Here is a 26461-nt window from a genome sequence, read left to right on the forward strand (position 1 = left end):
GTAGGAGACTTTGTATGTCCTAGGTGCCAAAGAGCACTCTTCTATAATATGGAATACTGTATTTATTATACATTATGATTAAAAGACACTGGAAAAAATTGCTAGCTGTAACCATTTGCAACATATGATATAAAGCAGAATTTTTTAAAAAAAAGAATATCCGGGGATGCCTAGGTAGCTCAGTGGTTGAGCATCTGCCTTCAGCCCAGGGTGTGATCCCGGAGTTCCGGGATCGAGTCAGTCCCAAATTGGGCTCTCTGCATGGAGTCTGCTTCTCCCTCTGCCTATGTCTCTCTCTCTCTCTCTTTCTCTCAGTGTGTCTCTCATGAATAAATAAATAAATCTTTAAAAAAAGAATATCCAGAATGCACAGACTTGGTTACAGTGCTCCAGAAAAAAATTCTATTTCATTGTTAATAAAAATAATAAGAGTAATTTATGAGAAGTTATCAATAACTGATCAGCATGCACATCTATGCCTTTTCTTTTTTTTTTCTTTTTTACATCTATGCCTCTTCTGTAAGGCTTGGAAAATATGCTCTGCTGCTGTTCTGAGAAATGGTTTAATAATTGACAATCCTGTTAAACAAAATAAGTATTCTGAATCCCAGGTATCTTCATTCAAAGGGAGGGTTTGGCATTGGCTCCTGGTGGAAGGCCCCAAGGGTTTCCTTTAGTGCTTTGACTGGTAACATCTCACTTTCTTTGAGTATTTTATTTGAAACCAGAGGAAAATCCATCCTTTTGCTTTGCTGGAAATAGTTTCAGTTCAAATTCTGGAAGACCTCCTTTTGTGGCTAGGACCTAGCTTGACCTCATTGTCTTTCCTTAATCATTAGATTCATTCATTCAGTGCCATTGGCTTTCCAGGCGCAGGTCTGTATGCTACAGATCCAATAGTGGGTAAGACAGACAAGGGCTTGCCTTAACGAAGACTGGATTCTAGTGAGGAAGAAAGACAATAAACATGTAAGCAAAAAATAATGCATATAATCTGTATTAGTTTATGAGGGCCGCCATAAAAAATACCACAGAGGGTAATTATATATAATACATAATATATATATATTATATTTATATAACAAAATACCACAGTTCTAGAGCCCAGAAGTCCAAGATCAAGGTATCAGCTGGCTTGATTTCCTCTGGGGCCTCTCTTCGGCTTGTCTCCCTCCTGTGAGCGCACATTTTTGGTGTCTCTAGGTGTCTGAATGTCCTCTCCTTAAAAGGACACCAGCCAGATGGGAGTAGGGCCCATTCCAATGGCCTCATTGTAACTTAATCACCTCTTAAAAGGCCCAGTCTCCAAAGACAGTCACATCCTGGGGTAATTGAGGGTCAGGACTTCAACATATGAGTTTGAGGGGGAACATAATTCAGCCTGTCGCAGAATCATAGATTCTTTGAAAAATGAACAACACTGAGGTATAGACAAAGCCAAGTGGGGGAGCCCAGGAGGCGCTAAGATGGTGGTACCAGGCAGAGATGGAATGAGGACTGCTGGCTGGGGGGAGCGTGAGGAGGAGGAAAAACATGCCAGGCAGGCTTGAGTGATCCTCAGACGGCCACTCGTCCAAATCTGAAAGCCCTTAGGGCTCAGAAAGTAGGAGGACTAAGCAGAACTGCCAAGTTCTTGGCAGAAGTTTTGGCTTTGGCTTTGGGCAGCTCGTCTTATATCTTTTAGTTTGAAAGGTTTCTTTGTATTTCTATGTGAAATCCCTCCCGTTGAGATGCAAACCCATATCTCTTTGTTTTGTCCCCAGGGAAGAGAGGTCCCAAGTCTATTCAGATATTGGAATCTTATTATCTACCTTCCCGGCAGACTTCTTTTCTGAAGTGGTTTTAGCTCTTTTTCCTCTGTGACCGGATGTGGGGTCATCTGGTCTGTGTTGAGTCAGACACGAGGGTCAGGACAAGACCACGGCCCAGCTCTGCTTCCACCAACCCAGGGACTCAGTGTGCAGGGCATTCTGCTTTCACCAGGCTCTTCATCTGAAAAGTTTTAGTTCTCAATAGGATCATGTGTATTTTTAATAAGATGATGATTTTCTTTCCTTTTTTTAAAAAAATATTTTATTTATTCATGAGAGACACACAGGGAGAGGCAGACACCCAGGCAGAGGGAGAAGCAGGCTCCATGCAGGGAGCCCAATGTAGAACTCAATCCCGGGACCCCAGGATCACTCCCTGGGTCAAAGGCAAATGCTCAACCGCTGAGCCACCCAGGCGTCCGAAGTGATGGTTTTCTAAAAATCTAATCATCCATGCTGTCCTGAAGCAATGGTGCTCAAAATAGAGTACTGAGATAAAAGTCCAATTTATACCTTGTATTTTCTTACATTATATTTTAGTCCAGGAAATTTGCTCATTTTTTAGACAAATTATAGCTTAGACTTGAGTTCACAGTTCTCCTTGGCCATTCTCAACCAACACTGGTGTATCAGTGGCCCAACCATTCCCTGACCTCTGGTTGTTCTCAAAATACAAATAGCATGTTGGTGCTTGGCTCATGATGGCCTGTCCACACGGATGTCCTCCATGATGGTGGCCCATGCAACATCCTCTCCTCATGGTTTCCAGCTGCCTCCACCTGCTGCCTGTGGTAGAATGGCTCCTGTCCACAGTCATCCCACTTTCTCAACTCCCTAACTGTCCTGAGCTCCCTTTTGGACTTACTCAGGCTTTGAGTCCATAGACTCTTCCCATTTCCACTGTCCAGAATCATCTCCTGGCTCATTTCTTGTCTTATCCTGGTCCCACTCATGTCTGCTCAGCCAGCTCCCCTGACCATGGGACAGCCTCAGCAGCCTGCTAGTCCCCATACCAGGGCCCCTACCTCCCCGATTTTCCTCCTGCATGTGAATTGCTGAGCTTTGTGGGAAAAGCAAAGAGCTAAGCTGATCTGTACCATTGTGACTCCTTACAGCTGGTCTGTGAACTCCAACTGGGTCCTCAGTGCTGCTTGGCAATTGTTCTATGTGGCCTGACTCAGGTTATTCCCTTCTTCCATAGGTTGGCTGGTCCAGAATGTTGCCACTTGACTCAAGCTCCTTCCTCCCGTCCTCTTCTTGCTTCTAGCCTTGCTTTCTGCCTCCCTGGGAAATAAAGTTCATCAGCATGACACTGCTTCTCTTACTTCCCATGATTTCCAAACCCTCCTCCCCCTTCCTTCCTCTTGGCTCTGAGGGGAACTGCTGTCTCCATGACTTTTTAAGGATGGCTTCATCCATGTGAAGCTACTTTGCATGCATGGCCAGACCCGAAAGCAGGGCTGGGTTTGTGTTCATCATGGGAGTCTCACTATTCCCCTTAGTGCCTGCCTCAAAAGCTGATACCTGCTGTTGAAAAGTGTCCAATTATTTGACATAGAAACAATGAAATTAAGAAACCATTCAAACCAGTTTGGCACCTTTAATTCCTTCCAGGGCATTCCTTTCATAGGAAATAGCTATGGGCATATGAGAAATGGATATTTCATAATCTAGAATTACAAATTCTGCTCTTTTCTATCAATAGTTCATCAAAATGAGCACTGACCTTTAGGTATATCTTCTTGCCAACTTACTTATTTATTTATTTATTTTAAATTTTTATTTATTCATGATAGTCACGCAGAGAGAGAGAGAGAGGGGCAGAGACACAGGCAGAGGGAGAAGCGGGCTCCATGCACCGGGAGCCCGATGTGGGATTCGATCCCGGGTCTCCAGGATCACGCCCTGGGCCAAAGGCAGGCGCCAAACCGCTGCGCCACCCAGGGATCCCCTTGCCAACTTATTTAAATGTGAATGATGTGTAAGGTGGAGATTCTAACCCTAGGTGTCCTGCGATGGGCCCTTTCCTGACTTTCCATAATCACCATCTATACTCCCCACCCAGTCCACTCCTGCATGGCTGGCCCTGGGTGCAGATCCAGCACATTCTTGGATCTGTAGCTATAAAATTCAGCAGCTTTAAAATGCTGGGACTTAATGAGAAGTTTCTAGGCTCCTTTCTAAGAACTGTCTCAGGTTCTAAGTTTTATGCCATGGCTCTAGGTTCCTTTCAGCTTGGGAGATTTGGTGAATTTAAGACACTAAACAGATTGATTCTGCCACTTTTATTGGGTGATTTTAAGCTTTGTAAGCAATTGGGAACCATTTGTAGTCCTGAGAAATGGCTCCGTGCCTTTTTTTTTTCCCAACCTACTCTGACTGTTTTAGATCAGCAAACTAAAATATCATATTAGTAAAGGGAGAAACACTGAATTGCAGTTTCTGGGGGTTGGATTTGTGCCTGAGCACACAGAGGTACACAGAAGGAAGAATTGTCTCTAGTGATCCACTGGATTTACCTCTCCCAACGGCCCCCTTCTCTGTGCCACCCTCCCCTTCTCTGTGTATGACGGCAGGAGTACCACCACGTGAGCCAGGAAGAAGGCCCCATTAACTTATTTAAACTGACATATGTCGTTGTCACTCTGGGTAAAAGCTGCTAGTGTAGCCCACCAGTGGGCAAATCACACACGGAGCTGCTGCCTCTGGGGCTCTGTCAGATAATGCTGGAGCCAGGCCATGGAGCTGCTGTGTGCCAGACTTGTGCTTAAAGTGTACCCCAATTCAGAGTTTTTAAATTAATTATAATCAGATGGTCCTCTTTTCACACGCTAGTTTCAATTAACATTCTGGCCAACAGGGAATTAATAATGTCTGTGGCATGATTTTCTCAGTAGCTCTCTCATGCAATCATGAGTTTTATTAAGTGCAGTTTACAGGGCAAAAATCAGTTTCGGGTTTACAGCCCGGATGGTGAGTGCCTCAAGGGCAGGGTGCTTTGATTTTCTCATCTGTGTCTCCATGGCCTGGGGCAAGCACACAGTAGGTGCTCCATAAATGTTTGTTACACAGAAATGCATTGGGGATGCCTGGGTGGCTCAGTGGTTGAGCATCTGCCTTTGGCTCAGGGTGTGATCCCACGGTCCTGGGATCGAGTCCCACGCTGGGCTCCCTGCAGGGAGCCTGCTTCTCCCTCTGCCTGTGTCTCTGCCTCTCTCTGTGTTTCTCATGAATAAATGAAAGAAAGAAAGAAAGAAAGAAAGAAAGAAAGAAAGAAAGAAAGAAAGAAAGAAAGAGAAAGAAAGAAAGAAAGAAAGAAAGAAAGAAAGAAAGAAAGAAAGAGGAAAGGAAAGGAAAGGAAAGGAAAGGAAAGGAAAGGAAAGGAAAGGAAAGGAAAAGCATTGAAGACTGCTTCCACTCTGTGTCTGTGCCCTGGCAGAGGAGGTGAGCAGTGACCAGAGCTAGGATGCTGCGAGGTACAGACCTGTGTGACAAAAGGTCACGGTCACCCTTGTCTAGCCGAGCTGTTGCTGCTGGGGGTGGTCCTGGGCCGGCCAACGTGTTGGCCACAAAACAGTGCTGCCATTAATCAAGATCCTAACTCTTGCCTTCTGATTCTTAGAATAACACCAGGTACATTTGTGGACTGGAATGCCTCCAGGCGGCTGTCTGTGGGGGCGAGATGTGTACACAGCATGATCTGTCCGCTGTGAGGTTGCACCTTCTTCCTCAGGGACTCCCATATCCTTATCAGGGTGCCTGCTTCAAAGTCACCTCTCACATTAGAGTGTAGACTTTCCCAACCTTCGAGCCCATTCTTTTTTTTTTTATTTTTTTTATTTTTTTATTTTTTTTTCTTTTTTTTTTAAATATTTTATTTATTTATTCATGAGAGACACACACAAATAAAGATTTCATTCATTCATTCATTCATTCATTCATGAGAGACACAGAGAGAGAGAGAGTCAGAGACACAGGCAGAGGGAGGGCTCCCCTGTGGGGAGCCTGATGCAGGACTCGATCCCAGGACCCTGGGGATCATGCTCTGGCTCAACCACTGAGCCACCCAGGAGCCCCGAGCCCATTCTTCAATAAGGAAAAAGTAGGCTGTGGAGGCTGTTGGAGCTGTGTGACTTCTCCTGAAGCTGAATGTTCTTGGGTGGGAGCAAAGCCCTCAGTGGCTCCAGTCCCCACAGAAATGCCCTGGCAGGAAACCAGGAGCTGTTGCTGACTGGAGGGGCTCCCAGCGGCGTTCTGGGGTGCTTCCCCCCAGATGAATGTGAGTACGTGCTCACAGATTTTCCCGTCACCAGTGAGCTGCTTGGAAGCTGGTGACAGGAGTGAGGCCTTTTCCTCAGGTGTGGGGCAGGTGCCCACTTCAGAGCCCCGAGTGACTGCTCCACACCAGGGAGGGTGGCGAACGCTGGAGAGATGAGCCGCCCCCACATGTGTGGCCCTGAGTGAAGGCGACTCTGCCTTCACGTCCAGCGCTTGTTGATAAACCCAATGCTTCTGACGAGGTCACCATCTTGGGACCAGTGGCCACTGTCTGACTGCATCCCCATCATGAGCTTTTCTTTTCATGTCTGAGTGAAAAAGAGGGCAGGCATGGGCCTTGTGAGCTTGTGGAAGAGGGATACGGTCCTTATATGGGATCACGAATGCAGATGTTGGTCCTGAAAGCAAGCTTTCTCCCTTTTAACCCATCAGCCATTCATGTATAATAATTGGGTCTTCCATTTGCAAAGGGCATGTTGGATCATAGTAAGAAGCTGAATTACTCAGTAGCCACTCACCAGAAACAAGTCCTTCATTTCCAGAAAACCTAGTGTGTTACTTACTGTCCTGCTCTGGAATGAAAACAATGCAGAAGAGCTTTAGACTAGAACAAACAAACCAAACCAAATGAACCTTGGAACTGAGACATAATTTTCCTCAGAATATTTCCCATTCCTTCGTGTTGGCTTCCATAGTCTGCGAGGCTGTCCCTATGTTATGCTGTGAGGTGAAGAAGTGCCGGATGGCTGCATTTCAGCCGCTAAGGACATCAGGAAAGGGCTGTTGCTCCCTTTGCTTTCTGTGACTCTCATGGGTCCTCAGGAAGTGCTTCTGGAGATGACGACACCACCCCCAGAGGATGCTTCCAGTGATTGCACCTGCCCACCTCCAATGGAGGAGACCACAGCTGGAGAAGCTCCCTGATTCCCTCATGTTATGTCAGTGGGGCTGGGCCAGGGCTGGGCTCCTCCCAGGCTCCCGTCGCAGGTGGCCGAGGATATCGGTTGCTGGTACTATTCTTCTAGCTTCTAGACGAGCCACTGTCATGAAAAGGTAGCAGACCCTCCCTGTCTACACAGTAAGATTACCGGCTTAGTGCAGGGAGAAACCCCTCAAGAGGCTTAGGATCGATAAGAACTGAGGGACATGTCCCTCTGCAAGTGGTTGCTGTACCTCTTCATTCTCGTGCCTGTGGCAGGGCTTCATGGCCAACTTGTTCAGAGTCCTGTCCTGGGCGACCTGGCATTTTGCAGCCCTGGTCCTGTGTGGGTGGAATCCATTGCATGAAGTAGTTTTCACTGATGTTCACAGCACTGCTGGGGTCAGAGTCACCCCTGATTGACACTTTGGATGCCAGACTGAAGATGGTGATGTGCCAGGGCTTTAAGAGCTGGGCTTCTTAGAACCTGGGAGGACACCGTCCCTTTGATGAAGAGTTTGAGGAGCTCTGCTAAGTGATAAGGGGATTCCACAATTTTGTGAAACAGCCAGCCAAACAAAATCAAATGGCCTCCGTGGAGTGGTCCTAGGATGGCTTAAAGTATTTGCTTTGTTTCTGAGACAGTCCTCCTGGATTTTGAGTGTCACGCGTGAGGGCGAAAGTGCTGGCAGCCTTGCACCAGCCTGTGGGATTGGCCTGTGATTACTCCATCCTTTCTTGACTCCATGCAGAGTAGGATGCCCTGTGGTTCCTCATCTGGTGACACCTAGACATCACTGCGTGATCCCAGAGAGCAGGAGAGAAGAGCTATGAAGAACTGGACATGTCCGGGGGCTGGGGGCAGGAAGAAGCTTGACCAAAGGCACTCAGGTTGGCTTCTTTGTTTTAAGAGTTAGTGTTAGATATTTTAGAAAAGGGGCTCTTTGGGCTTCCACAATCCGTAACATTAGTAGTAATTGCATTGGTGAGCTTGGGGGAGATCAAGATTATTTTTCTTTCTTTTCTTTTTTTTCCTTTAAGACCATCTGTCTTCTCCCAAGCCTGAAAAGGAGAGAAGTGGGGAGAATCAGGGCTACAGATCCACCAGACCGCAGTTCTGGGCTGGCTTGTCACCCCTGCCGTCTGGCTTCAGAATTCCCCCTTAGCCATCCTGAGCCTCACTTTCTTTGTCTGTAAATGGGAAGTTACTGGGTGATGCTGAAGATGTTTGTCAAATGCCTTCTGCCTGGTAGGGACCCAATAACTTATGAAGATTGGTGATGTGGCAACAGACACTGTTCTAAAATCAAGAAATGAGATAGCCTTTCTCCTTATTGTTAAATAGCGGGGCCTCTCCAAATATCACACAAAAGCCAAGTGGTCAGAGTATTAAGGATATTCCCTGGAAAAGAAAAAACCTTCAGAGCAGCAAGTGTTACAAATGTTAGTGTGTGGAAGGAGGGTTTTGTGAAGTGTTCAGAGGTGTCTCAGGAGATTATGTGTCAGAACCCACTCAGGAAGGAGCCCGTAGTAGATGTCATCCAATGCCCAATGTCATTCATTGGGCCTATGTCACTGGCCAGGAATCCATGCTTTGAGTAGGGCTGGCAAAGCCTATGTCCTGTTCTGGCTGTCCACAGTTCATCTTCACCCCTCTAATGCTTGCTTGCTCCCTCTCCTCTTCCTGCCCTCCGTCCTCTTCCTTATCATGCTTCTTCATCAAAAGTGCACATCAGCTGTGGACTCCCATCTGCCCTGATGGAGGTGGGCACTGGGACATGTTTTCACAAGCCTTCCAGGTGACCCTGTTGGATACTGCAGTGTGAGGGCCACCTGTCTAGCCTCGAGGGCTGGACTGTTCCCTGCTGTACAAACCAGTGTCCCTGCCTGCTTTGGGGTCTGATGTGTGGGCATTGTTGCGAAGCTGCTAGAGGCAGAGGATGGGTGAATGGAAGGCCAGCAAGCACACAGGCCTGCCCTTTCAGGCCACGGGGATGGGGATAAGGGTTGTCTGTCCCTGTGAAGGTGGGAGGGTGGTAAAGTTGGGTGTCAGATTGGTCAGTGGAGCCGTGCATCAAGCGATAGCTGCTGGAAAATGAGAATGTCCTATTAGGTGAAACCAGGTGGAGGAAAATAGTCACAGGACAGCAGTGGCTATGGACTCTCTTATGCCAACAAAGAATAGGGACTTGCTCAGAGCAATTGATGATTGTTAGATGTTGATGAAGAACAGTGCTTTCAGTTTATGGTGTAGAAAAAGAGGTCTGGATGAGACCGCCTCATATTTGAGACAGTTATCAACATAAAGAGTTTTTGACAATAGTGCATCTCTTCTGCTTATGTCTGGTTCTTTGAGACACCTTTTTTTTTTTTTTTAGCATCCCTTGTGTGAAAGGCATCGAGGTAAGCTTTGTGGTGTGACCATGGCTCACGTTCTGGAGAGGGCGGCCCACCCATCCAGTGAGTCTAATACATAAGGGGTTTCATTATTATCACAACCACAAACACATCTAGCAATTAATTTGTGCTTAATGGATGCCGATACAGTTTTAAATGCTTTATGTGGATTATATTATAAAACTCAATATGCTAGAGATATTTCATAGAGGAGGAAATGGAGCTTCAGCGAAAGTTCTCAAAGTCACACAGCCAGGGAGTCCTAGACTCAGATTTGGACTTCAGTGCCTATGGAAGCCCAATGCAGAAGCAACCACGTTCAGTTAGCATTGGATTGCAGATGGGCACAGCATCATGTTGATTTTTTTTATTTCTTTTTTTTTTTTTGCGAAAAGAACCAATTTTGATTCCATTTAATTTCAGAATATTTGCCAATTTGCATAGCTGGCAGTACAGACCGGGAGAGATGTTCTAATCCTAGCTTTCTGAGGGCTGCTGTAATCCAGGTGGTGATTGTTGCACCCAGCTGACGGGCCAAGTAGGCAACGTGTAATTAACCGCTGTAGGTCTTCTGTGATCGGCCAGTTCTGAGTAAGAGCTACCTGATTATGTTGTAAAACACAGCAACGGAGGGAATGTGTCCTGCCAAGTCTAAAATACACCCTGCACTGGTCGGTGTGAATGTGATTACACATGGCAATTGTGACTTCCTGTTTTCAAGATGAAAGACTTACAGAGCTTTATCAGAAAGATTTCACAGGCCTTCCGTGAAGCTATCGCATATGACTCAGAGAAAACACTGAAATCATTTCATGGCAAGTGAATCTGCGCCATATGGATAGTTTTTCTAAAATGTGTACATCAGCTTAAAAGAAGAATACCAGATGATCCATAAAAGATCCATAAAAGGTGTTTGATGGTACGTAGTTCAGAATATTAAAGAAAGGAAATTTTCAAAATACTTGGAAAAGGTTTACGGTTGGCTTTTCTAAAACCAAGATTTGAAAGACAAGAGGGCTTTGTTGAGGGGGGCATTTTCACCTTACTCTGGTTTTCAGAGTCGGTGACCTCTGTGTAGTGTGGGAACAGTCTGGCGAGAAGCCTTCTTTTACTCATTTGCTACCTGCTATGTGTACTGTCTGGTCCATTTAAACACACATACAAACACACACACAGACACACACTTAATGCCTACTGTGCCAGGCATTATGCTCACACCCTGTAAGGGGCTCATCCAGTTCAGCACCTGCTTCACCTTCATTGGCAGAGGTGGTTGGTGGGATGGCACACGGGGTGGGGCAAGAGCAGAACTGGAAGGCATCTAGTCAGACGAAGACGGAACTCGGCCCTCAGAGCTTGAAGTCAGGTCCCCACTTAGCACCTAGTAGCTTTGTGGCCTTGGGTCAGTGACTTCATCTCTTTGAACCTCAATTTTCTGTTGGGGATTATGACATGTATCCTACTTAACCTGGAAGTTCTTGGAAGGACGATTTAACTATGTGAGGACTTGTGGCAAACTGTGAAGCTCTGTAAGGCAGGCAGTGTGGTTGGTGGCCGGGGGCTAGCCTCGGCCCTGTTCCCCCCTGAGTTTCTTGCTCAGTAGGCTTAGCTTCATTCTCCAGCCCTGGCATGTGAGTGGCAACACAGCAGCTTGGAGCCTGGGGTGAAAGCCTGGAGAGTTTGAGGGGGCAGCTACTGTCCCTGCCATTGGGGGGGCGGGCCTGGCGTGGGTCAAGACAGAGCCATGGGCTGGGGACTTCAGGCAATAAACTTGCGCCGTCTGAGACTGAACTCCTTGTCTTTGGAATCTTACTCCTTCCTGCTTCCTCAGGGACCCTGTCACTTTTCCAGTGATCTTTTCCCTTATTATGGTTTTGTCAGGACTTTACTGTTGAGTGTCAGGGGTTATTTGTGTGGAGCAGAGACCTGCCGCGTTCCCAAGGCCCAGCAGTGACGGTGCGCCCTCCAGGAACACTTTGCACTGTGGCGTGTGTGGCTGGAAGTGTCCCAGGACTGAAGCAGAGCCACAGGGCAGAGAATACCCTCTCTGTTCAAAAATTTATTTTTGATCTGACCCCTTTAAGACCTGCGTGTGTGTGTGTGTGTGTGTGTGTGTGTGTTCGGTACATTTGCCCATCTTGCTGAAGATCGTCCCAGAACTTCCATGTTGGTGTGTTGCTTTCTGCAGTGGTGAGAGTGTTGCCGTAGGCCACTCTCATCTTTAGGACAAGAGATGGGGCGAGGCGTAACACTGAGGGCAGTCAAGTTGGTAACAGCACCATAGACATGTGTCCTGTTTGTTGCTGTGCCTCAGGAAATAGACTGTGGCAGCCATGGTTGGGTGGTAACCCTGCCATTTCTGCCCAAAAAACAAGCAGTGCAAATGGCCTGTGGCAGCCTGAGCAGGCATCATTTATCAGCGAGAGGTTCCTTCAAGGAGGTATGAGCTTTTTATAGAAGAAAAAGAACATCCTATGTTGTTGGCAGAGATCATTTTCACTTTGTAAACTTTTTAAAAACATAGTACTGACCTTTGCCCAAAGCTGGGCACCCCGTGAAATCAAACCCCAACCTCAGGTGGTTCACCCTCAGAGACTCTGTGTAATGACTCATGAGAGTGTCTTCTTTTAAAACTACATTTTGTGTGTGTGGTGACAGTTTGTGTTGGAGGCACACAGAGGGAAACATGACTTGGAAGCTGTGAAGACAGAATGAAGAGAGGTTTTTGCTTCCTGTGAAATTTTCTCTTGACTTCTATGCCCTCACTCATGGCTCATGTCAAGTCTGTTTCATGACTTTCGCACAAATCTGAAAATGACACAAACACTATTCCTGAGAAAGTAAACTTGGTTATGTGTTTTGCTTTGATGAATGTCCTCTGGAAATCTGCTAACTTTAAAAACAAACTAAAATGTCATTGTTGATAAATGAGACTAAGCATGCTGCTCATTATTCAGATTTTGCTTTTCATACGTGGCTTTTATAAGACATTTTCCCCAGTATTTAAAAAAATTCTTCTCCCTCAGGCCCCACACAAGGTCTGTTCATCAGTGACCCATGCTGATGAAGGAAATTTCGTGTCCACCTGTGTGGCACAGTCACCTGTGGATAGTCCAAACACTTAATAAGTTTTGGCAGCCTGGATCTTTCTAGAACCATGGGGCATGGTATGAAGGGTATGAAGTATGAAGGGAACTCATACGGATAACCAGGTTGTAGGATTAATATAGGACCTCATACAGTTCATCGATGCTGTGCCATTAATGAGTTGGGCTAACAATACTGAACACATTTGGCAAATTATTTTCCTTTGGACTATATAAATGAGCATATTTATCATTTCTATAATCACTTGGTGGTCCCTAATTTTTATAGAGGCTAGTCCTTGAAATTGAGAGCCTACCTCTTAACCTGGAACAAAACCAAGATCAGTTTAGTAAAACCCCAGGGCAAGTGGTTACACTCACACCACCAGGTGCAAGGGCAAGTTTCATGTACTTCATCCTTTGACTGCACTATTGGATCAAAAAACCAAAAAATCTTAATAATAACTACTTTTTGTATTGGAGAAGATTCTATTGAATACCATAACATGGTATTCCTTTAGGAATAGGAGTGCCCTATAATTGAGTAGGTAACTCCAGCTGATGTACAAAAGGATATTCTTTTTGATGTGTCTGACTTTTCAGAATAACCATCTCTAATGGCGATTGATTTATTGTGTTATTGAAGCTTGTACTAACTCATGACAATAGATTTTGTTTTTATGTCTTTGCTTAGCTGGGAAGTTTCCGGTCTAAAACATTAGGTTGGAATTGATGATGGGGCCAATGTAGATGGTTGAAGAACAACACCTGGGAAGAACTTGGCTTCTGGAACTGGAGAGATGCTTATTAGCCTCCCTGTATCCCTCTTGTAGGGCTGAAGTGTGGTCCAGGCAGTGTGGTCATCATGGGGCCCTCCTGCCCTTGTTCCCAAACTTATCAGCTCTTTAACTGATATAAAAGCAAGACTTTAACCACTAAGCGTTGGCCACCAGAATGCATTGCTTTGGAAAAGTTAGCGATCGGGGCATTTCTTGAGATTATCATTTAGCAAGAAAATTTCTAGACGTTGATTTCACGAGAAGGAAAGAGCAGAGACTGGGGATGACAGCATCATTTGTCTGGAGGGGCAAAACAGCCATGTAAGAGAAATTGAGATAAAAAGCAAAAACCAGTTAGTATTTAGCTCTTAGCGATTTACTGTAAAGACAAGGAAAGCCTGTCTTTTTTGAACCTTAGAGTGGAAAGCTTCCTGGAGGACCGTTATAAAGAGCCCAGAAGTGTATTTGCTCTATTTTTACACTGACCTTTCGCTCTCACCAGAGAATATATAATTTTGGCCTTAAGAAGGCAAAATGGATGAGAAAGAATGTTATAAAACATCCAAGATTTCTGGCTGGCAGCCTCACAATGGCATGTTTTTGCTTTAAGTTCTTGAGACCCCTTGGTCTGAAATGTGGGGAGGGACACGTGCGTGGAGTGTCGATACCCTTGGGGGAGAAGTGTTCCTATTAGAATTGATTGTCAAAACCCGGCTGCTTGGGCCCAACTGCTAATTGCTGTAGCTCAGTCTTCGGACAGACTGTATATACTCAGTGGCTCACTCTGAGGGGTATACTGTTTAATAATGTCTGTGTCATGTCCTCTTTAAGAAAAGGAAGTGCCCAACAAGCCCTTGCGTGTCCGTGTCCGATCCTCAGACGACCGGCTGTCCGTTGCGTGGAAGGCACCGCGCCTGTCGGGAGCCAAGAGTCCACGCAGATCGCGGGGTTTCCTTCTGGGCTACGGGGAAAGTGGCCGCAAGATGAATTATGTCCCACTGACAAGGGATGAGCGGACACACGAAATTAAAAAGCTGGGTGAGTTTCACGTTAATTGGTATCCGATGTTTTGCTGACCTTTGCCATCATGCCAATACTTAGAAGCCCGTTCGTGACAGACAGGTGTATTTGAGGTGCTGTGTTCGTTTTCCAGGTCTGACGATTACTCACGACTGTACTCTTTGCTGTGTCCTCCATCTGTGCCTCCATCCTTTCAACCTTCGGTGGCAGGACCAGGCCTCCCTCCCAGTGCCCAGCAACTGCTGCCTGACCCGTTAGAACAGTTCCTTGAGCTGGGCCGTTTCTCTGGATGTGGGAGGGAAGCTAATGCTTTTCTCATCTTGCCTCTGCTTTCACCGTCTTGTTCTTTCAAGCTTTGTCTTAGATCCCAGGACACTGGACCTTGGGTCCTTTCAAGATGAGATGTGATGGCAGCTGCTGGAGCCTGCACATCAGGCCTGCCCTCCTCCTTTTTTGCAAACCCTTTGTGGTGAAGGAAGCATTGGCCATGTCTGCTGGGACGTGAAGAGATGATGCATATGGTTCTAGCTCAGGGCAAGGCCTGACCTTTGCTGCTCGTACTCACTGATAAGCCCGGAGAGTGGCGCAGGCCATGGTCTGAGTGAGGCGATGCTGCAAACTCCTGGTTTTCTCCCCCTCTCCTCACATCCCCTTACTTACCTGATTAGTTTGGCGGGAGGTGCTAGGTTGTCCCTCTATGGGTCCTCTTCCTGGGGGAAGCCAAGCTGCAGAGAGCACACGATCTGCTCAGCTCCTCTGGGCCTAAGTCATGTAGGGCCCAGGGCTGCTGGGCAGCAGAGTCTGCATAGTTCTGGGGCTCATACTAGAAAGCACACTTGCTGCATGTTCTCCAACATAGATCATACCAGCAATAAATATGTTGGCCACACTGCTTAGTCTTCAGTCGCTTCCAAAGTGGATCAGTATGTGGCAAGGAAGGAGGGGTGATTTATTGGGTCCTCCCAGAAGACTCAAGTAGGATCTGGTGGTCTCTTCACTTGTGTTAGCCAGGCCTCGCTCAGTTTCCAGCATCAGTGAAGTGGGCTGGAGGTGGGAAGGAGGACCGGCTCTGGGCAAAGGAGCCCAGAAGGGCACAGAGCTGAAGGTTTGTGCTGTGAACAGAGTCACCCATGACAAGACATGTGTCTTGCCTGTGGCACCTACCTAAGTCTTCTGTCAGACATGACGAGGGACAGGCAAGTGGTGGGAAATGAGACTGGGGAGACAAGATAGAGAAATGTGAGAAGTGAGGGAGAGGAGAACCCAGAGTGAGGGTTCCTGGCTCGCAGCACCAATGAACGGCAGTTCGGGGCTCAGGAGACAGCCTGGTGAGAAAGGTGGTGGTGGAAATGGGGCTGCCTGTGGGAAGAAGGCCTGCTGCCCTAGGTGCCCCAGGTGCTCCAAGAACACAATCCATTCTCTCAAGGCAGGACTACAGATTCTGGAATTTGGACAAGCAGCTCTCAGTTTCTCAGGACTCCCAAGGCTGGCCCCTTGGGCTGCATGGCAGGTGCTGATCAGGGCCGATTTGATCTGGTTGGAGACACTAGTGGAAGGCCAGGCTGGATTCCCTTTCTGGTCTAGAAGTCATCATCCTATTCTGCTGTCTGTTCAGCCAGCTGCTGAAGACCCTTGGACAAGTCTGCTGGGTGTTCTGCTGGGCATAGCATCCAAGCCATCTCAAAATTCACACTCCAGACTTCCCAAAGAAGACTAGCCACCTCTGCTCCAGTGCACTGGAAGCCACATGGGATTGCAGAAGAAAGTGGAGACATCAGAGCTGCACATGCTTTGTGAGGCTTCAGTATTAGCAGCGAGACCTAGAGCCAGAGGCCCAGTCATCTGGAGATTCCTCGGTCATTCACTCCCAAGCTTACCTCTTGCCCTGAATGTGTGTTGGAGGCTCTGTTTTGGTGACTTGGGCCAAATTCTATCCAGAATATCAGCAGAAGAGGAGAGTCACTCTTTCTGCATTCCTGATACTATAAGGGAGCATGTTTTCAGGGGGAGGTTTTCATTGTTCTGAGCGTTTCATTAGATGCCATGTGGCAAAACCTTGTTCAGAGCAGACAAGTTCCTCATCTGACTGGTTCTGCTGTCTCTTCACTGGCTCAGTAGTGACCCCTGGCTCACCTGAAGGAAGCAGGAGGATTTGTTTGCTCCTTGAAGTTGAGCCCATGTGGAAACTGAGGTCAGGGCTGGGCTCCAGTCCCAGCCTGATGGACACAGCTTCTTGTGTCTCCATGACAACATGTTGGCTTTTGAATTTTCACCAAACAAGAAAATGTTGGACTTGCCATAATGAATGATCTCCGAGCCATGAGGAGGAAAAAATATCCCTGATTCTGGCTCCATCATAGTGGGGAGGATGCAGGGAATTCTGGGGATGACATCACAGTGGGCCTGCTGTGTCATAGGAGGCCAGGGTCTTCATTTTATCCTATGTAGGATTTTAATTCCACTTCTGAGATGCCATTGAAAGCATGGTGCCCACAGAAAATGGCCAGGGAAGCTTGGAGAAAGGTGGACCCAAGGTCCTGTCAGCAAAAATCCTACTCTCTCGGTCATTCATGAAGCACATGTGATTGAACATCTTCTGTGTCAGGCCCCTTGGGGGAAACTGGAGTCCCAGCAGTCCCCCATGGAGACAAACCACAGAGTGTGTCTTGAGAGCAGAGGCAATAGAACAGGCCTGGGAGGCAGGAAGTGCTGTGGTGGGTGCCCAGGGCCGAGTCCCATCCAGGCAAGCATGGGTGGCCATAGGACCCAGAGGCCAGAGGACATGGCAAGCACTGGAGCTCGTGTGGGAGCTGAAGAGTAATAAAGAAAGAGCGCATGAGTTGGGGGACCTTCCAGAAGTTACACCAGTCTGAAGTCCAGAGTTTCTGCTGAGTCATACACTTGAATTTGGGGAAGTGAGCCAATACACTGGCAGCAAAGAGTGGCCGTGGTACCTGGGGTCTCAGGGAGCGCTGAGCTGGTGATGCCGGGCTCATTTTGGAAATATTATTTCCAGACTACCAATAATAATCAGGGGCCCAGAATGCAGTGTGTTGTTATTCCAGTGAGTCTTCATTATTTCTGTGAAAAAGAGATGGTTGCTCCACAGCCAACACTTGGCTCTGGGCCCTCCTCCCCTTTCACCCACTGTAGCAAAACCTGGGGGGTCAGACTGGCCCTGCCACCTAGTCCATGACCATGGGTAGGTCATCTCATCGCCCTGAGCCTGGTTTCTCTTCTCTGAAAAGGAGACCATAAGAGTAGCTTCCTCATGGGGCTTTTGTAGGAACTAAATGAGGAGCTGATGGGACATACTCAACATAGCCAAGAGACCAGACCCAGATATGTGAACTGTTGTGGTTTACTCTTCCTTCATGATAATCTTGGGCCAAGTTTACAGTGGAGAGCTCACAAATCAAGAATTTGGGTGTTAAAAACAATCTAGGAACTTTAAGAAATACATCAGAAATATGTAAACACCTCAATTGTGGGAAATTAGTCCTTTATTGGTGGCTCTTGATAAATGATGGGCCATTGCTTTTTAAGTTTCTTTATACATGTTCCTGGATCACAAGTTTAGAAGCAGAGTTCTTTGCTGAACTTTGGCTGCTTCCTTTGTTAATGGCACCAAGAAATTGACCTGAAGGGACTCCCTTTTTTGGAAGTTTAGTTCGATGCTCTCTGAATCCAAGTGTTACAAACTTGATTTTTCCCCTTTATAAAACATACATTTTAAAATTTGATAGTAGAATAAGACATCAGAGCCTTAGCCTAAATATTAAGTTACTCATTCACAGCATGAGTTTCACCTGGTGTGTGTGAGTGTGTGTGTGTGTGTGTGTGTGTAGAGATAGAGGATGTTCAAAGGTTGTCAGATATTATCCCCTTGCCCTGAAATGTGACTGGTCACAGCAGTTTACATAAATAAGTTTCTCCATGTGAGGTTTTTGAACACTGGTCTCCTTTTATGTTTAGTTGACATGTTGTTTGTAAAAACAAAAGGTTTATTTTCCCATTACTGTGAAGGTTTGCAATGCCTAAAGGAAGACCTCCAGTGTTGCAAGCTCTCATTACCATCTCAGTGTTACCTCTGCTCATTTGCTTAGGTATTACCTGATGGTGTTGTCATCTGCATTAGAAGTATATCATATTGGGGCACCTGGGTGGCTCAGTCAGACCCTGACTCTTGACTGAGCCCACTCAGGTCATGATCTCAGGGTAGTGAGATCGAGCCCCCTGTTGGGCTCCCTGCTGAGTGTGGACCCTGCTTAAGATTCTTTCTCTCTCCCCCTAACCCTCCCTCCTCCCTGTGCTCACTCTATCTCAAAAAAATTAATTAATTAAATAAAAATAAAGAAATATGTCATATCGCCTCATTTTTATTCTTGAACTGATTAAGGCTGCTGCAGAAAGCTCAGTCAATAGAGCCTGGAGTTAAGCATTAGCTACTCTGGATTCAGAGAAGATTATGGGTCCTTCTTAGGGCATGCCCGTGTGCAAATCAGTCAAGTTTCTCATGTCTTAATGTCCTTACCTACAAAACAAGAAGGTCAAATTGGAATTTAATCAAAGTCTTATCTGGATCCCAGATTTTAAGATTCTGTGGTAACTTGAAAGTTTCAAGTTCTATTTCATCACTGTAATTTTTTTTTCAAAATATAGTTTTCAAGTTTAGATTCATTTGGATACTAGTGGGCCCAGTGTATGATTTGGGGAGCAGAGTGGAGGGAATTAACTGAAAGAACAATCCAGAAATAAAGGACATGCTTAAACTCTTACATTTGCTCTTAGCAAATCTTTGGAGGCTCAGTTCTGAGGATTTCAGTTTCTAAGGGCCTAGGATCCTCTCTGGACTGCTAACCTATATACTCACTGTTCTTGTCTCGCTCTCTTCTTTTTGATGACAGATAAAAAACTGAGTGACCTCTCTTCTCTATTTTGGAGGTAAAAAGAAATTGGGGGAATTCTGTGGGCAAATACATTATTATTTTATTTTTTAAACATGGTTCATCTTTCTTTGATGTTGAGATAGGACCCCTTTCCTAAGAATTACAGGTAATAAGGGTGCCTGGGTGGTACAGTTAGTTGAACGGCTGACTCTTGGTTTCAGCTCAGGTCGTGATCTCAGGGTCCTGGTATCGAGCCCTGTGTCGGGCTTCACACTCAGCACAGAGTCTGCTTGAGACTCTTTCCCTCTTGCTTTGTCCCTCCCTTCCTGCTCTCTCTCTCTCTCTCTAAAATAAATAAAATCTTAAAAAAAATTATAAGTAATAATTACTTCTGCATTTTCTTACATAACAGTGAGCCTACTTTCTAATTTTCTTGGTCTCATCTTTAATTGTCCTGAAGAAGTTGGAATACCCCAGAAGGACGAGATGGGAAGGGAGGGGGTATGCAGAGAGTGAGGGTGTGCGTTCTGGAAAGCCAAGTGCAGAGCCTCATCCCTTGCCGGTTGGTCCACAGCCTCGGAGTCGGTGTATGTGGTCTCCCTGCAGTCCATGAACTCACAGGGCCAGAGTCAGCCTGTCTACAGGGCTGCCCTAACGAAACGGAAGATTTCAGGTATGTTTTCAAGGATGCATCTGCTCATGTCATGGTCTGTGTGGATGCATTGTTGTTTCCAAATGATGCTGCCTGAGTGAGAATTACATGGATTTCATTGAGTATGAAGGAAACCCCAAGGCTTGGCCACATCTTGGATACGAGTGCGTTTCTTTTTTACTCGGAGATGAGAGTGTGCTCCCGAAGAAGTATATTTCTCTTTATAATCTTGAATGGCTTTCCTTTGCAGCAGATTTGCTGCAATAGGTGCAGCCAAGCCTTGGCTCCATTTAAAATCACAGCGTAACCCACACATCAGTTGCCCTGGTGGCAGACCCTGAGCAGAGAGAAATAAGAGAAGTGTGGAGGAAGCAGTGTGCAAGTTCTACACTCATACTTCATTTTAGCTAAAATCTCCCAAACATAACCTTGAGAAGAGTGAGAAAAATGTAGTGAGGTTTGCTCATAGCCTAATCATTGGTCATTTACTAAGAGATGTTTTTTTCCTCCATCCATTCACAGATTTTTTTTTTTTATATCACTCACACCTTAATAAATTACACATACCTATTCTGGATCTTATGCCTCAATTTAAAGAGACAACCTGCAGTGTGGCTATTTTCATGAATTCACAATGTATTTGTGATTACAGTTTTATAGGACAGAGCAGGCATTAAATTATTATGTATATTTCTATATTATCATTTTACTTTTATAATGATTATAGTTGCTTACGTTGTGTGACAAAAGTCTCAAATGCATGATGCTGCATTTTCATTTTTCATTGTTCACTGCTATAGTAGAAGTGACTGTATTGCTTTTCTAACAGGCTATTTCTACACCTCGCCCCCACTTGTAGCAAAAGTCATATCCTTTTGAAACATGGTCCCTGAGGCAGGAAAAGAAAAAACACAACAAACGATATCCCCAAGAGACTAAAATGCAAAACCAAAGCCTGTAAGTCTTCATTTATGGTAGAGATTGGACAGAAACTATAGGCTTTGTGAGTACGAGGTATTCTCTTGGAAATTGGCAAACTGAGTTCTATTTTATGCCTCAATGTAACTTGCAATCTGTCTTGGAGCCACATTTTCTAAAATGTAAGGATATTGAACCCAATGTGATTTATGCATTTGTTTGAACCAGAACCTCATTTCATGCCATGATCGCTAAGGAAATGCCATGACTTGACCTTTTCTCCCCTCAAAACTTTTGCTTCCTGTAAAGATTGTATTATTTCCCAGAAACTTACAGTATGTGTTAAGAAAACACTGAGTCACTTGGAGTATCTTGGACCAAGGCAAAGCATCCCTTCTGCACTGTTCTTTATGTCCACTGAATTGGTCAGCTGTTCAAGTAAACTGCCCATTTCTTAGACTATGGGTAAGAAAAACAAGAATGGAGATTTTGGTTTTTCTGCATTGACCAATCAAACAATTGCTTAGCTTTCTATGCATTTCATTTTATCTACCTTAAGTATAAGCAATTTAAAAATTATACAGCATGAATAATGAGCTCTGGAGGCCAGAGGAACTCAGGGCAGAGTAGTCTTTAATGTGTCCCATTGTTATTTCAGAAGAGGATGAGCTAGACGTGCCTGAAGACATCAATGTCCGGGTCATGTCATCCCAATCTGTGCTTGTAGCCTGGGTGGATCCTGTTTTGGAAAAACAGAAGAAAGTTGTCGCATCAAGGTACTTTCCCTTATTTCTTTGTCTTTAAGTATGAGAGATGTGGTTTTTCTGACCCTGAAGAGACATGAGTTTATTTGAATGACTGTATCTCTTGACATATCTGAATGTTGGCCTCTTCTGTAGCTGAAGGGCAGACTATTCTATGACAAACTGGCTAATCTCAGGTGTGGTCACACATTTTCTGCAGATCAGATACTACCAGGGCCTCGTGTGTAACACACACAGCAGAACCTTGCCTCTCACTTGCTCAGAGTTTTATCTTGTGTCTGGAAATTCCCTAGATTCTGTTTCTTCAATTTGTGTTTTGTTTTGCCTCAAAACAATCTATTTGTGTGCACAAGATATGGCCTCATCTTAGAAGGAATCTTATCTTTCCTCCTGTTATCCAGGAAGGATGGCAGTAGGAAGGATTTTTATGTAGAGAGGTGGACATTTGTCGAATGCCTTCCACACCATAGTTCTTCAGACATCCTTCAAAGCCTGAATTGCTTTATATCCAGCTCAGTTGTGCACAGCAAAAGACACTATTTTGTCCTCAAGCCATGAGTTTATGCCATTCAGATTTTTATACTGATTTGCAATAACAGTAGAAGAAAAACTAATCATAAGGTTAAGATAATTTTTGCGTTTAAAAAAGCCACTGGAAAACACCATTCCTTGTTAGCAGTAGATTATTATAGCCATCAAAATTTTATGTGTTAAATGATTGAATAGTTTATATTACCAAGAGAAAGCCAAAGATTTGGTGGCCACCAGGGCACTATGTATTAACTTTTGAACCTATCTACAACCAGGAAAAGTGAATGTCCCTTAAAAAGATGAATGGAATGGAATGTTGATATTATATATGTATTTTACATATATTCCATTATTTGTATTAGATATAGTTTCTGTCACTGTCTGTTAGTAACAACAACAACAACAAAAAGACATCTCCTTCTTTTGAAAGACCTCCGGAAGCTCATAGTGATTCTCCTCCTAGCTGTTTTTTCCTGATTACCACTGGACTTTGATTCCCAACATCTTGATGAAAACAAAAGAGGGCTTGAATTTTTTTAGCAGGACTCTTGTATTAACTGGTGGGCTGGGCTGTGTCTGCAACTAAAGTCTTATCTTGACTTATTAAATATCACCTTGTTAATGCTTCAAATACTTTCTACTGCCAAGTGGCTGCAAAGAAAATTTCTAGGGAAAGGAATACAATAAATGTCATTTGCAACTCTTAGAGTGTGGTAGATGTCTTATGTCTGGGATTGTTATTACCAAGTTTGTTCCCACTGTTTCTCTCCCTGACAATCACACAGTATAGTTTCTTTGGTAAACTCCTCTATCCTGCTCTGTTTGTTACACATTTTTGCTTCTTCCAACGCTAATAAGTTTACTCAAAACCATATGTTGCCTTTCCTTCTGAACCTATAGAAAACATGCCTGCTTTGGCATGAAATTTATCTTCTTATCTTTTTTTTTCCTGAGAGCCAAGATACCTTGGGTCAACTTCAGTTATTGCTATTGCTTTTTCACACCACATACATGCACACACATACACACACATCCCTCAGAAGGCACTTGCCTGGTCAAAGCTGTCCCCCTTCTGTCCCTTCCCTTCTCAATCTCCTCTTGATCTCATGTGCAGTAAGACACAGTAAGTTCCATCTCTCCTAGCCTACTTTAAACATCTTTCCTGGAACTTGAGAATAAATTCTTTAACTTAATAACATAGTCAAAAACTTAGATTTTTCTTCTCTTTAATTTCTCTACTTACCTCCAGAATTCATTATTCATGGGAAAGAAAAAAATAGCAAGGAGCCTAGTGTTCAGTTCCAGAAAAGTGATCAACTGGGTACATTGTTGCCTTGCATTTTCTTGTAGACAGTACACTGTGCGCTATCGAGAAAAGGGGGAATTGGCAAGGTGGGATCACAAGCAGACCTCCAACAGACGTGTGCTGGTGGAGAACCTGATTCCAGACACTATGTACGAATTCGCAGTCCGTATTTCACAGGGTGAAAGAGATGGCAAATGGAGTACGTCTGTCTTCCAGAGAACACCAGAATCTGGTCTGTATTTAAAATGGCCTTTGGATTTTCAAACTGAGAATTACTCTGAAAATAAGATTTAAAGATAGTTTAAGAAGCCAATGGTGATAAAAGCCAGCAGAGAGGTTTTTTAAAGTAATGTTGACCCTAATTCTGGGACTTATTTCTACGTACTAATACAAAGAAGTTCAGGAACTATTACCTTGGGTCCATGTTTTATCCTTTGCTGGCCATATTCATTAGCATGTTATTCTGATATGTGGAGCACATTACATCCCAGGATAGCATAATCATAAATCACTGCTATATGCATGCGTGTCCCTGGGTAATGCATGGTTCTGGAGGGTAGGGGGTACTCTTCTTTCCTAAGGCTGAGCTTCTGTTTGATTCTGGGGGAGAATTTTGCTCTGTATCAATTATTTTATCTTAAACAATGTCTTTAAAAGCTTTATTAAAAAGAAGTTTGAACTAGATTTTAATCTTCTTTATGTATTTCATTATTCAACAATGAAAGAAATTTTGAATTTCTAAAAGCATTGCCCTAGATGTGTCTAAACTTGCTACGTGAGTCAGTAGCACTGACATAAATCACTATCTTGCATAAGGAGTAATGAGAGTGTAGAGCTTTCTGTCATGTGTAATAAAAATGAACACAGTAGTGCTTCAGTGGAAAATATATATGTAGGAACCATCTGTCACTTACTTTCAGAATATCCATAAAGGCATGTTTAAACCTTGGGTCCTTGTCCTTTTGCAGCTCCGACAACAGCTCCTGAAAACTTAAATGTCTGGCCAGTCAATGGCAAACCTACAGCTGTCACTGTAGCTTGGGATGCACTGCCCGAGACCGAGGGAAAAGTGAAAGGTAGGAACTTCATTATTTAAGGTGTCAGGTGCACACAAGAGTGACATACCCCAAATAGAGATGTGTATGTTGACTCTGATAAACAACGTTCTAATAGCAAGCTTGGTGACTGGAAGATCAATAGGGAAGCAACATACGTATATGGGACGCTAACCCAATGGACAAGGGTACTTCATGATGGGTTCTCATTGTCAGTAAGATCCAGGTGGTCATGAAGATGAAAAGCCATCTTTCGATGAAAGATGAAAAGTCTATCCCAGTGATTTCAGTACTGCTCTCAGGAGGGGTGTTTTTAATTGTATGGGTGTGACATCATAACCTTTACACATACAAGGAACAACGTTGTGTTGCATGCTATGGGTCTTTTCATTGTACCAATATGATCGTGGAACATGGGAATAAGCAGGAACCCTGTGGAATGACAAATGTCTTGAATGATATAATAAAAATGGGTTTGAAAAACCAAGTAATGAAATTAAAAAATTGATTTTTTTCTTGTCAGCCTTTTTAATTAATATTTTTTGGTTAGGAAAAATAATGACTTTAAAATTAAAAAAGATCAAAGATGAAAAAGAATTAGAATAAAATACAGCTATTCTTAAATTTAAAAATTGTTGAGAATATGAAATAAAAACACAGATTACTTCTTTTTAGTGTAAAAACATTCAAGAACCTTCCAGAAGTCTTTTCAGAGACATTTTAGAAGGCTATCTGGAGGATTTCACCTGACATTGACTATACAGATGTACTTTAAGGATATGTTAAAGATTTTATTTATTTATTTGAGAGAGAGAGAGAGAGAGAGAGCACCAGTAGGGGGAGAGGGAGAAACAGACTTCCTGCTGAGCAGGGAGCCCGATGTGGGGCTCGATCCCAGGACCCTGCTATCATGACCTGAGCCGAAGGCAGATGCTTAAAGGGGCTGAACCACTCAGGTGCCCTGAGAATTTCTTAACTGAAAAAACTAACAGGTTCTCTTGTATTCGACTGTAAATTATCTTTGAGGACCTGTAAGGATGTCTTTCCATAGGACAATGGAAGTTAAAGAAGGCAGTTGTAGAGTAGTAGTTTCTAAACTTAATGCTTTCTCACTTTGCAGTTTTTAAAGAATATATTGTACTGTTCTTACTCATTTTTTTTCCAGTGGAATAAATCAGAAGCAAATGAAGACAAGACATATTTAGTTGGCCCCTTTAATCATCCTTTTTTATGACAGTTTGTCGTGATGCTGGCAAGGATTCTGAAAATTGCATAAAGACATTTTTGGCTGACGACTTTTGTTAGTTATAAAAAAGTCAATTGTTCCTCCTTTTATGACTTTATTATCATGCTACTTATTTGCTTTCTTTCCCTCTCCCACATCTTAGTTTATATTTATAACTCCTTGGCGAATGAACCTCCCTGGTAGTCAATGAAATATTTTTAGAAATAATAATAGCTACTGAGTTTTTGTGTCCAAAAGAACTCATGTATCATAACCCTGCTCAGGCAGTTTTCATAAAGGGATGGTAGTGGGATTGCAAATTCATAATTGAATTCCCCACTGGGGAATTTATATATATGACAAATATAAAACATAATAGAAGAATATAGTTTGACATGGTTACATTTTTTCCAGATGAATTGAATTCATAAAAAAGTTTGTATTGCAAAATTTTATAGACAGTGGGTTCTTTTAATTCTTAGTTTTGACCATCATAAATGACTAGTTTGTTCATTTTCAAAGAGAAAAGAATGTGTTTTTTTTTTTTTTAAAGACAAATGCTGCAAAAGCATTTTTGGTTGAAGTTTTTTAATTAATGTGCTTATTAAAGATTAGATCTCAGGGAAGAGAAAAGGTCTTCTGTGCTCCTCTCCATACAACATAGACAATATGACAGTTGCTTGGCTTTTCTGTGATTCAAATTCTTTTTCATGGTTAGTTCCTACCCACATTAATTTGATAAGTTTTGTAAGTCTTGAGTTCATTGAGAGGAAAACAGACATGACGGTTTTTAGTTGAGGGTGGAAATGCTGTTTTAAAATATGGCTTCCT

At 44.0% G+C, this 26461-nt stretch overlaps 1 protein-coding gene and 1 long non-coding RNA gene across 2 annotated transcripts in view; one reads left to right on the forward strand and one right to left on the reverse strand.

Annotated features, from left to right (window-relative positions):
• FNDC1 (fibronectin type III domain containing 1) overlaps nucleotides 1-26461 on the forward strand; it is a 101217-nt gene that overhangs the window by 30639 nt on the left and 44117 nt on the right. The window contains exons 5-9 of the mRNA XM_038526470.1: nucleotides 14102-14308; nucleotides 19754-19852; nucleotides 21408-21525; nucleotides 23395-23582; nucleotides 24319-24426. Of these exons, the coding sequence (XP_038382398.1) occupies nucleotides 14102-14308; nucleotides 19754-19852; nucleotides 21408-21525; nucleotides 23395-23582; nucleotides 24319-24426 (720 nt within the window). The remainder of the gene's footprint in view (nucleotides 1-14101; nucleotides 14309-19753; nucleotides 19853-21407; nucleotides 21526-23394; nucleotides 23583-24318; nucleotides 24427-26461) is intronic.
• Nucleotides 13631-16666, reverse strand: LOC111095882. The gene is made up of 2 exons (XR_005353754.1): nucleotides 14951-16666; nucleotides 13631-14781 (listed from the first exon to the last, which is right to left on the reverse strand). It is a non-coding gene; the product is annotated as an uncharacterized LOC111095882 (long non-coding RNA).

The sequence above is a fragment of the Canis lupus genome, chromosome 1 (assembly GCF_011100685.1).
Source record: "Canis lupus familiaris isolate Mischka breed German Shepherd chromosome 1, alternate assembly UU_Cfam_GSD_1.0, whole genome shotgun sequence".
NCBI lineage: Eukaryota > Metazoa > Chordata > Mammalia > Carnivora > Canidae > Canis > Canis lupus.